The 11,310-nt window shown below is 51.4% G+C and overlaps 2 protein-coding genes across 3 annotated transcripts; one reads left to right on the top strand and one right to left on the bottom strand.

Moving 5' to 3' along the window:
- Positions 1 to 415: 415 nt before the first annotated feature.
- BLCAP (BLCAP apoptosis inducing factor) lies at positions 416 to 10,657 on the top strand. The gene is made up of 2 exons (XM_079784791.1): positions 416 to 539; positions 8,739 to 10,657. Exon 2 carries the CDS (start codon positions 8,914 to 8,916, stop codon positions 9,175 to 9,177), a length of 264 nt encoding a protein of 87 aa, XP_079640917.1. The 5' UTR covers positions 416 to 539; positions 8,739 to 8,913; the 3' UTR covers positions 9,178 to 10,657.
- NNAT (neuronatin) lies at positions 1,234 to 8,731 on the bottom strand. Of its 2 annotated transcripts, none has more exons than XM_079784795.1 (3): positions 6,849 to 8,731; positions 5,797 to 5,872; positions 1,234 to 5,568 (listed from the first exon to the last, which is right to left on the bottom strand). In XM_079784795.1, exons 1-3 carry the CDS (start codon positions 6,918 to 6,920, stop codon positions 5,342 to 5,344), a joined length of 375 nt encoding a protein of 124 aa, XP_079640921.1. In that variant the 5' UTR covers positions 6,921 to 8,731; the 3' UTR covers positions 1,234 to 5,341. The 2 variants fall into 2 exon arrangements, with proteins under 2 accessions (XP_079640921.1, XP_079640922.1); XM_079784796.1 differs by having other exon boundaries at positions 5,354 to 5,568; positions 5,792 to 5,872.
- Positions 10,658 to 11,310: the final 653 nt, after the last annotated feature.

The following is an 11,310-nucleotide window of genomic DNA, read 5'->3' as shown; positions in this document are numbered from 1 at the left end:
TTCCGCTCCTGAGCCTTGGCCCATTGGTGAAAGGACCAGGAAGGAGGGTTGGAGCCAAGAGGAGGGTTTCCCAGAGTACAAGGGTCATCCACGTGGACCAGAGGGAACAGAAGCGCACTCTCAGAGAACAAGGTACGCCCCCCTCAGCTCTAGAAGTGTGCGATCACAATCTGCTGCATATGCATGAGGGGACCACGGGCCCGTGACTTGGGGCTGCCCAGGATTCGCCTGATTAAAAATTCTCCGGGCTTGAAGACTTTAGAGCCCTCGGAGTTCCTCAAACAATACGTAGAAAGTCCTCCAAGGGTCATTTGGAGCGGACATTTGGAGAATGTAGGAGGAGAGACCCCCCCAATTTGGGTCTCGTGATCGGGCGTCTGCTGTAGACAGCCAAATCCCAGAAGGGGTCCTCGATCGCTGGACTAGAAGACGAAGGGGGCGTCTCCCCTGCTTCCTGCAGCGTCCGTGGCGAACTGAGGTGGAGGCCGGCTGCGACCGCGAAGGCGACAGTGGCGGCGGTGCCATGGCAGGGCTTGCAGGTACCGTGTTGTCGGCCTCCTGGGGGCTGGATGAGAGGCCTCAGTGCGTCCGCGCCGCCATGTTGTCCCTTTGGGGTCACCTTAGGCGTCCCGGTCCCTTTCTGGGGTTTTCCTTTCGCGCACCCTCGGGCCACCTCTGTCCGGCTTCACAGGAGTGCCCTGTTTGGCCCCAGCCCGGGCCTTGAGGGCCCCTTCCTGGCCGAGGGCGGGTCACGGGATTCCTGGGTTCTCGTTCTGGCCTCCAAGGTCAGCGCTCGCCAGTCCGCTCCGGGTATGGGCGGGGGGAGCGGGCGGCGGGGGGGGGGGGCGCGACCATCCCCTCTTCAGTTGTGGGGCCCTGGCAGGGGACCCAGCTTCTGAGAAGCCTGTCACTCTGTCCCTACCACTTCGGCTGTATTTTTTTTTTTTTTTAAAGTCAGAAGGGGCGTGGGGGGAAAAGAGAAAAGGGTCTCCTGCCCCGAGCCCTGCTTTGGTGTCTGGGATGGTAGGTCGACTCTGCTTTGAGTCTCGGGTACTTCTTACTCCCTCTAACTTTGCATCAAGTCTGGACACCCGTCCCTTTTCCTTCAGTGTATATGGGGAGTGGCCCTCAAGGGCAGCTGAAGGAACGGAATGCCTGGCACACTTTATAGCCTGGAAAGGAAAACGGGGAATGGGGCCTGGGGGTTGGGGGTTGGGGGCATAGTTGCTTTTTTTCCTCACCCCTTCCAAACCTTCTTTCATTTCCTTCCAGGCTTCTGTGTGCCTTTTTAACGCTAAATGTTGGACAGACTGGGGTTTGTCCTAGGGAAGAAATGGTCTTTCTTGTTTATAGGTTTGGATCGTGTTTTATCCCTTTCCAGGGAACTGGTGTGTTGGGGACAGCTTCTGTTTGCCTTGCCTGATATGGTCCAACCATTCCCTCAGCCTTCTGGACGGCAACGCCAAAGCCAGGATCAAAAAAAAAAAAAAAAGTTCCAGCTTAAATGCTAATGCCAAACGTTAGGTCTTGTTTATTTGTTTTAAGTACGAGATTAATTCATGTCAAGAAAATCTGTTAAAAAGATTCAGAGCCCTGGTTGGTTTCCAGTGACTAGATCAATTCCATATCTGAAAAATTGGTCTCGTTAGAATTGCTGCCCAAAACAGTCTAACCTTTTACGTGTAATATGTTGTTTCCAAGAGGAATCTGGAAGTCTGGGTTTGGCCATCGTTTTGTTGTTGTTCTCTTATATTTGAAACATATGCATTCCATTCAAACCTGTCACTGTGTGATATACCAAGGACCATGTGTTGCCTGCCTCTCTGACTTCCTGTTCTGGGAATGCTCAGGAATCTGGATTCTGCTGGGGTATGGGCCCTATGGGAAGGAGAAGGGGGTGAGACAAGGGTGAAAAGGGTCATTCCCAGAGAAGATGATGATATGTCTCTGGGGCATATAAAGGAAGTAAGAGGTCACCAGGGAAAAAGAGACTGTTATTAATGTTTGTGTGTGCACCTGTGTGCACGCACTCGTGCACATTTAAATCTCGGGCGGGAGAGAAACTTAACTGCAAATTCAGACTCTCACTTCAGGATGCTGGCTCCTGAGCAAATACAAGTTTGAAAATAATGTCTAGCACATGGCTCACAGCGAACCTTCTCCCTCATCCAAACCATGTGTAATAAACTGTTGCTGTCCCATAGTTGAAGCTCAAGAAATGTGTCCTCCCTGCCCCTTCCTTTAATCACAATCCAGATACTCCACAGATAGAGGTAACAGTGTCACATAGCACCTCTGAACGTTATGGTACCTGAACTCCCCTGGGGCTTAACTTCAGTTGGTTAAGCTAAGAAACTAACATCCTTCTTGGGGCAGTCTCACCTGTTACTGCCGTTCCACCAAGCCATCCCAGTCCTCTCACAACTCATCTGCTCTATCCTTGGCCTTGTGGGGGTGGTAGAGACAGTTTAGGGAAAGGGGAGGCCTGTGGACCAAGGGCTTTACAATAAAACTCTAGTCATTTTCAGCTCCTCCCATTGCTATCTGTCAGAATAAAATGTTTTAATGGTGTCACTACTGGGGGAAAAAATATTATAAACAAGCTGTTTGTACCAGACTTCTAGTCCTTGCACTGGAATAGAAAGTGAACGCATTCCTTCTGTCTTCTCTGTTGGGTTATGTTTGTTGCCAAGACATGATGGTTTGGGAATGGGGGACAAAAGAAGGGAGTGGACATTGCACACTCAAGCCCACCCATGCAGGTGTAGGCCATCATGGCAGCCTTTGCCTGGAAGTCTGACATCTCACAATGCTCTGAGCCCTGCTGATATATGGATGGAGAAAGCCCCATGGATGGGTTTTGCCAAGATCATCTGGAAAGCTCTGAGGCTACCTCCTGTGTCCAGAGCAGCCAGACCTGTCTATGCTGCTGCAGCCTGTCTCAATGAACCCAGCTGCCTTAAAACTGGGCTGAGGTTAGAGCCTCTGGGGTAATAGGCACACCCCTGGAAGGCTCTGAAGGGAGAGGCAGCCTTCATTAAGAACATATGTTGAAATATGTTCATGGTGCTGGGGGTTTCGGTAGAAAACCACAGAAACTCCAGTCTTGAGGCTTGCTAAGAGATGGGCTTCAGAAGGGAGGTGTGGGCATTGCCTGCTGATGAGGCAAAAGGAGAGACCTGCCTTGTCTTCAGGCTATAGTAGAAGCTGGAGCCACCCAGCCTAAGGAAGATGGAGTCTCAGATTGCACATCCCCATTCCAGTCCTATCGTTCCTGATTGCCACTTTGATAGCAGAATGTTTCTAGTATGTTAGGGTTCACTGGGATCTTAGCAGCCCTTTTACAGAGGGTAACTAAAGAGGAGGGTTAAGTGACCTGGCCAGATTCCCTGGGCTGATTGATGGCAAAGCCGATATCAGAACTGAGGTCTGCACCCTCCACCCCCATAATTCTCTGATCCCTCCAGAGGTGCGGGTGGTTGGGTTGAGAAACACAAGGGGCTTGCTAAGAGGACAGAAACATTAGGTTCAAGGGGGTAAGGCGAGTTTTGCTTCCAAGTGTTTGTGACAGCTGTGACTAAGGGATTTGAGTAAGTGGCAGAGATTTATGGCTCTCCAACTCTCTCCCTTGGTGTTGACCCAGGAACAGGTGTGGTGACAGAGACACATAAAGCCACAGACAAGACTGAATAGACAGCAGGGCCAATTGGTGAGGCAGTCAGCTGACCCCATGTCAGGAGCCCTAACTCACTGAGGAGTGGGAAAAGGGAGAGAAGTCTGGAGCTGAGCAGCCCACCCACCCTGACATGAAGGCCAGGGTCCTGGTAAGCACTGCTAAAAATAAGGAGGCTAATTCTAGAAGCAGAGAACCCAGTATTGGGGTGAGTGTGCTGAAGAGAGGTTTCTGGGAGTGGGAGGGATAACCTAGAGAGTAGCAAGACCAGCAGGATGCCCTTGTAATGATCCTGATAGAGGTTATAGGGCCTAGAAGGATGAACTGGGCAAGGGAGGCGCCACAGCATACCACTTATCCCATATTCATTGCCCAACCCACTGCCCACCTGCACAGTACTCATTTCCTTGGGGCTCCTGGATAGAGGTAGGGCTTGTGTTCTGAAGTCCTGTCGTGTGTGTGTGTGTGTGTGTGTGTGTGTGTGTGTGTGTCCCCATGTGTCCCTCCGTCCCTGCACTCCCCTTCCCTATTCCTAATACCCCATTTTGAGGGCCACTCCCGGCATTCCACTCCTCCCATCTTTCCCAGTGATTATCTGCCAAGGCCCCTATTCCTGGACAAGTGAGGGCACCTACCCCTCTAGAAGGGAGGGAGGGGGTAGTGGTCTCTTATTCTGAGACCACAAGTGAAGACCTCTTTGGGGAGGGGGATATGGTCCTTTATCTCAGGACAGTGTTGAGATATACGAGGGTCCCAATACCCATTTTGTTGCCTCCCCATCCTTCCCTCCTTCTCCCAAGTATCATGCCTACTTCACAATGGGCATCTCAACCCAGTCTTAGAAGTATGTGTTGCAGCCACAAAAGAAGTTACAAGAGACAACTTTTTGGTGCGCTTCCACCGCCCCGCAGGGTCCTGGGACACTGCAAGATGTGGGGGTGCTTTTTTTTAATTTTTTGTAGAGGTGGTCCCTGTCCTCCAGGAGCTTACAATCTAGCCGGGGAAACTCCACTAATGCACACTTACACAATTATTACAATTAGCAATTACCACAATATTGACCACAATTGCGTGAGACCAGGGAAAAGATCAATGAGGGACTGGGGGCTTGGAGGTGTTTTAGTAAAGTTGGGATTCTTTTACTGATTGAATAGGTCCGAATTGAGTGACACATTTTTTCTAGTAGGGTGGGCTTGGGAGGCAGTGGGGGGCGGGGGGAGGAATAGAGGGAGCAAAGGCAGCAAGGCTGGAATGCACATGCAGTAGGCAAGGGACAGTGAAAGGGCCCCGCTCTGTTTCTTAACCCTCTTCCTCCCCCACCCAAGCCCTCTTGTCCCGCCACACAGGCACGCAATTGACTCCTTGTCTGCTGCTCAGAGATTCAGGGCTTCGGCTGGCAGATGATGTTGGAATGTTCATTCTGCTGGCTGGTATGGTGGTCTGGATCTCTGTGGTGGGGCCTGCTGGCATGGCCCTGGCTGTGGGGCTGGGATGTCGCTGTCCGACTTGGTCCAGATAAGAGTGCCTATGCCCAAATCTGAGAGTTCTGCTCCCTCCATCGCTCCTCCTCCCTCTACCCCGCCCCATAGTGGGAGGGGTAGAGGGGTTGGAAAGGGATCTGGTATTGTCGTCATTGCGGTGCTGCTTCTCCGGAGGCCTGCCAGCCCCTCATTGACCTTGGCAAATGCTCCTCTGGCGAGAGAGCACAGGGGACCCCCTATTCCTGGGCGGCACTGGCTCCCATGCTGGGCGAGTTGCACAGGAGCACCTGGTGACATGGCCGCCCAGGGCTGGGGGCTGGGGCCTCAGTTGGGGGCCCGGCGGCGCTCTCCCAGCACGTGCCGCCCGGTCCTCGACACGGTGTACGCCACCTTCTGCAGGGAGTACCTGAACACCTGTAGTGAGAGACCCAGGACCTGCTCTTAGCTGCGGGGATCCACAGCCTGTGTACAGCGCTTCCGTTCCCGCCACCGCCCCACCCCCTGCCCCGCCCACCTGTCCGACTAGGAGAGGCAGGCAGGGGCACAGCTTGTCCACGAGTCAGAGCAACTGGAGCTTTTCCAGCTGTGCTGAAGGCTGCATGGCAGCAAGCTGATTGGACCTAAAACTTAAGTATACCTCACTTCTTGCAATAGGCTGGGTCCCTGGAGAATTTCGAAAAGGGAATCCTACCCAGTAAATGCAGCATTCCAGGAACACCTTGAAGGAAACATGCAAGTCCTTTGGCAAAAGAATCCTTTAGCAGGAAATTATTCCTGCAAAGGGTGCTTTTAGGGTAAATGATTTTATGGGCAAAGCGCTTTTTTCTGATTTTTTTTTTTTTTTTTTACACAAAGTGCTTTGCCTCTATTAGATTTTTTTTTGTAAATAAAGCGAATTTGTTTTTTTAGAAAGCGCCTTTTTCTCTTCCATTTTCCTGCAAAGAGCCTTTTCCTTTAATTGTTTTCCTCAAAGCGCTTTTACCTGATTCATTTTTTCTTAGTTTCTTTGTCTATAATTTTTTTCTGCAATGCGCTTTTTATCTAATGCAATTTTTCTGCCAAGTGCTTTTGTCTATTTTTCCTGCAATGCGCATTTTCTCGAATTCATTCCCCCCCACCACCACCCCCACCCCCCGCGAACTACTTTTTTTCTAGTTTGTTGTTTGTTGGTCTTTGTGAAGTGCTTTGTATTTGAGAAGTGCCCTTTCTTAATTTATTTTTCGGCTCAGCCCCGCAAGCGCTGTATTTTTTAAAAAGAAAATTTCCCCGCAATGCGCAATTTTTTAAGGCGGAAAATTTTGCTATGCGAGTTCTAAAGTCTCTTCGCAAAACAGAGGTGCCCCGCCTCCCTCCTGGGGTCGAATCTGAGTGTAGCGGGTTTTTCTTACCACGTTGGTTGCTAAGAGCCTCAGCGTTCGTCGGCGGCTGGCGCCCGCCGCGCCCCAACTCTTTGTTCCCAGCCGGGCGCGGGCGCACTGAGAAGGGTCTGTGCTAGGAGGAGGGCGCAGGGAACGGGTGGGGGCGCGTGGTGCCGCGGGGAGGCAGGGATCGCGGCAATCAGGGATCGCGGCAATCAGGGATCGCGGCAATCAGGATGGGATGGGTATGAGAGGCGGCAATTGCAACGTGGGCTTGCCGGTTCAGGGTATACACATTGGGACCCCTCTGCCACCCAGTACCCCGGGCACACTTACCTGCAGCAGCACGCGGAAAATGTACCAGCCGATGATGAGCAGTTCAGCCGATGCTGCCGCCACTGCCGCCATGGTTCCGAGAGTGGGTGGTTGAGAGAGTTTGCCGAAGGCTGAGGGTTCGCCGAGGGCCGCTGGTCTCTCGGAGTCGGCTGTTGGGCGCACTGCCGCAGCCGCCCCTTAAGTATCCGCCCGCCACCCAAATGCGCATGCGCACCTGGCGGGTGGGGTGGGGGGTGATCCTGCAGGGTGCGGGAACCGGGGGCGCTCCTCATTCGCTAGGAGAGGACAAAATAATCCATCTGCTCTTTCCACACCGACCCCCGCCTCCTGAGTTTCATCTTAGCCCCTTTCCAGAAGATTCTGCTGTACTCGCTTTTGAATTTTAGTGTAAAATGGAGGGGGATTGCAACTCTGAGTAGCGAACTGCACAAGTGTAGTGGTTGTGCGCCTCTTGGTACGGACCTCATCTCTTCGAGCCCAATGTCCGGTGCTGTCCCAGAACCCACCTTGGGCATAGATGGAAACCTAATTTAGAGAGGGATCATTTACCCACAGAACAGAAAAGGCTGCCCCTTCCAGGAGCCTTGTCTTCACAGGTCCCTGCTCAGCGCTCTTTTTCGAATATTTGATGTGCTGTAAGCCAGCGTCCTCTGTTTCACGGGAGTCTCTGAGCGTGTAATCTTTCCCTGATTCCTTGAGTCCCACTTCTTACGTTGCTAGACCTATGGCCGTGGCGATTGTAGGAATCCTACCAGGGCACTGAACTCTAGGCGGGAAAACGGTAGTCATTGGGTATACCCTCTGAGAGGGGTACAGGAAGGGATGGGATGAGCTCTCGCATAAAGTGGTCAGAATGCGCTGTGGGATAGTTTGCTGCTGGACAGGTCATTTCAACCTGTCTTCTCTTCTTCCCCCCGGCCCTGGTCTTCCGCAGCCAACGAGGTTCTTTGTATTCGTTGCACTGGACGGCTGGAGCCGGGTTTTGCTACCGCCACCAGAGGGTTGTGGCTCCCGCGGTATCCAGGCACATCAATTAGACCTTAATGCGAGCGGGTCTGCGAGTGCGGCCCCAGGGCACTGGTGGCCCGCCGCCGGAAAGCACCTCTCTCCAGCACGCTGCCTGGCACAGGGGCCAACTGGCATTTATTTGCTCCTATGTGGACAGAAAATTAATTTTTATTAAAAGCTCACAGAAATCAGGTTCTATACAGTGCCAGCAGCAGATGGAGAGTGTAAGTGATCCAAGCAACGTCAGTTTAGACAAAGTAATATGGTGATTTATTATTTTTTTATATTCACTTTCTAAGAAGTTGGCTGATTTTGGTAAAATGACGCCAGGCTAATTTGTAAAAGCAAGCTCATCCCAGGCTGCCATCTTAAAACAAAATATTTGATGGTACTGCTGCTGCTGCTGCTGCTGCAGTTCCCGCAGGCCCTGCGTGGTTAACTGCTTTAACTCCCTACTGAGCACCTGCTGTGAGAGAGAACCCTGTGCTAATCCTGTGGGGGCACAACATCAAGCCATGACCATTTGATGGCAACCACAGAGCGGTATTGTGAGGTCTGGACCCCTTGAGGACGGGCCGCAGCCCCAGGAGGCGATACATGATCTCTGCTGGGCAGGGCCCAGGCAAAGCCAGTCCACTGTTCGGGACCTGCCGGAAGAGCCCCCAAGAAGCCCAGGGGAGACACCCCAGGAGGCTTCTAGAAATGGTGACTTCCATGGGTGGGCAGGGAGGAAAGGGCATTCACATTTACTGTTGTTAACCATGATCCATTTTCCCAAATAAGTATACATTCTGTTCCTGTTTTTTTGTTTGTTTGTTTTTTGTTTTTTGTCTGTCTGTCTGTTTTTGTCTGTTTGTCTGTTGTGTTGACTTTTCTCTTCAGGACCCCTGCTGCCTTGGTGATCCTGGGCTGACAGCCAGAGAGCACAGCGGCTGAGCTCCTGGAGAGTGAGGGTTGAAGAACGCGGAGGGCAGCGCCCACGCCCTCGGGCTCCCATTAGGTCGGTTCCTGCAGCGGTGTTCAGCGGCCTTGGCGAAGGCCCTGCCTGACAGAGATCATGTATTGCCTCCAGTGGCTGCTGCCTGTCCTCCTCATCCCCAAGCCCCTCAACCCCGCCCTGTGGTTCAGCCACTCCATGTTCATGGGCTTCTACCTGCTCAGCTTCCTCCTGGAGCGGAAGCCTTGCACAATTTGTGCCTTGGTTTTCCTAGCAGCCCTGTTCCTCATCTGCTATAGCTGCTGGGGAAACTGTTTCCTGTACCACTGCTCCGATTCCCCGCTTCCGGAATCGGCACATGACCCCAGCGTTGTGGGCACCTAACAGCCTGCACATTTAGCTTTCTAAGGAAGCAGAAGACGGGAGGGGAGGCATTGACATAGGTCATAAAGCATTGGAGTTTCAAATCCCGCAGCCTGCGGGTGCCACATTCCTGACGGCGCCTTTTTGGCCTGTGATGTTTTATCCTTATAATGTGAATAATAGCACTGACAGGTGCTTTTATTGTAGAGTCCTATAGTCGTGGGTGGTCTTGTGGTTGTGTGTGTTCTGTCCCCATCTTGGTCCCAGCTGTCAAGATGCGCCCCCCGCCCCTCCTCGCCTCATTCCTGCGAGGCGTCTGCACCCGTCCTGATCAACTACCCCAGCATGACCTGGGCAGATAAAATGCCAAGTTATTGTCACCTCTGTGACTCCCTCCTTGTCAAGGTCTTTTGCCTTCCCAGAATATTCCCAAATCCTCAGTTCCTCTTCTGGTTTCCCTTTAGTTCTCTTCTACCCCTTTCCTTTTTTGGGAGCATCTGTCTAAGACAGGGCTCGTTTTTGCACTTATCTCGAATTTAAAGAGATTGCTGACGCCCGAGAGCCTCGCTTTTTCATTCTTCTTTCCCTGATCAGCAGGCTAGACAGAAACATGTATTGACTGTTTGTTGTTCACAAATCTCCAGTATTTTTTCCACTTCATTTTTAAGAAAGAAGTAACATGTTGCTCTTTCACCTGGGTGTCTGGGCTCATGCTCAGCCTCACTCCTTTGTCCTTCCTCCTGCCCTCCTCAGCTGTCCAGAGGGGGCGGGGGGTTGGCCTCATTGTCTCTCCTGTGCATGCTCTGCAGGATTGAGGTGTAGCGTGTTCATGTAGATCTAGAGTCCCCAGCCGAGTGAATGAGAGAGTACTTGTGTGTTTCAAAACAGCCATGATCTCTTGATAGGTGTTTGGATATTTTTTGGTGTGCCGTGTGTGTACGTGAACAAATACATGTGTATATTCCTTTTAAATAAGCTTTATTGAATGTGTTCTGATTTTGAGGTATAGCAATAGCTACTATAGTAGGTGCCGCTACAGTTTTTATTTAGCATGGGATTGCTGAGTGACCAGCACACTGGACTCCAAGGTGGTTCAGACAAGACAGAGGGGAGCAGTGACCATCCTCGTGCCAGGAGCTCCTTCAGTCCTGCACATATAGACTGTGTGAAGAATACAAAGAGGAAGACTTGTGACTGTCACTGGCTTTTTTGCTCTGTTTCTGCGCTTTCATACAAGTGTTGGCAAACGAGACTTTCTCCTGGCCCCTGCCCACTGACAATCGGTATGATTGTCCCTCCAGTCTAAACCATCCATCTTTCTCTTGCCTGAGCAGGAAGGGAGGTGGGCCAGGCAGAGGACAGAACTGGAGGCAGTCCATCTAGGAAATGGGACCAGGAGGCCACACTTGTGGAACATTTGGACTGTTATTCTGGAGCTTTTATTTCTGGTGTGTTCGTTGCACAGCTGTTTGAAATGTTTAATAAAGCTTTATAAACTTTACTTTGTGGTTTTATGTGGCTGCAGTCCATTTAGGTCATGGTGTTGGATTTCTAAGTTGGTGGGGGACAGAAGGTAGCATGGAGGGGCTGAGTCCTTGGCGCCAGAGTACCTTAGCCTGAAAATTTGATCTGCTCTCTGGAGAGCAGATGGTGGGTTTGGGAGAGGGGGAGCAGCGGGCAGGCTAGGCGGTGAACAAGAGGGAGTCTGAAAGTCTTCAGAGATGAGACATTTGCGTTTCTCAGCTCCCATGGCTTCTCGCCTGAAACTGTTTCCCTCCATAGGAGATTTGAGTAACCGATCCCTTGACAAACAACTTAAGACAGCTGGAGCTCTAATCATCAAGGATTTTTATGGTGCTGTTTTTGAAGTAAAAATAAAGTGAAACCCCTTATGGCATCTGAAGTGGAAAAATAAATAAGTCTGGCCATTCAGCTAGGGGGCTTAAGGCTTAAGGCAATGGCTAGAAGTGCAGTTCAGTGTCATCGATGTCCATGTGCTCCCATGGCTGTGACCTTTGAGACAAAGCAGGGTAGCTTGTCAAAGCCCTTGTACTGGGTGTCCACCTCTTTATTTCTTCTAGAAAACAATAAGAGCACTACCTGTCCAAGGCACAGAGCTGTTGTGAGGGTTTATTGAGGTAACAGTTGTGAAAG

This window comes from Cnephaeus nilssonii (genome assembly GCF_951640355.1).
Source record: "Cnephaeus nilssonii genome assembly, chromosome: 11".
Lineage (NCBI taxonomy): Eukaryota > Metazoa > Chordata > Mammalia > Chiroptera > Vespertilionidae > Cnephaeus > Cnephaeus nilssonii.
Note: the sequence above shows the minus strand (reverse complement) of the source record. Positions and strands in the feature narration are given on the sequence as shown.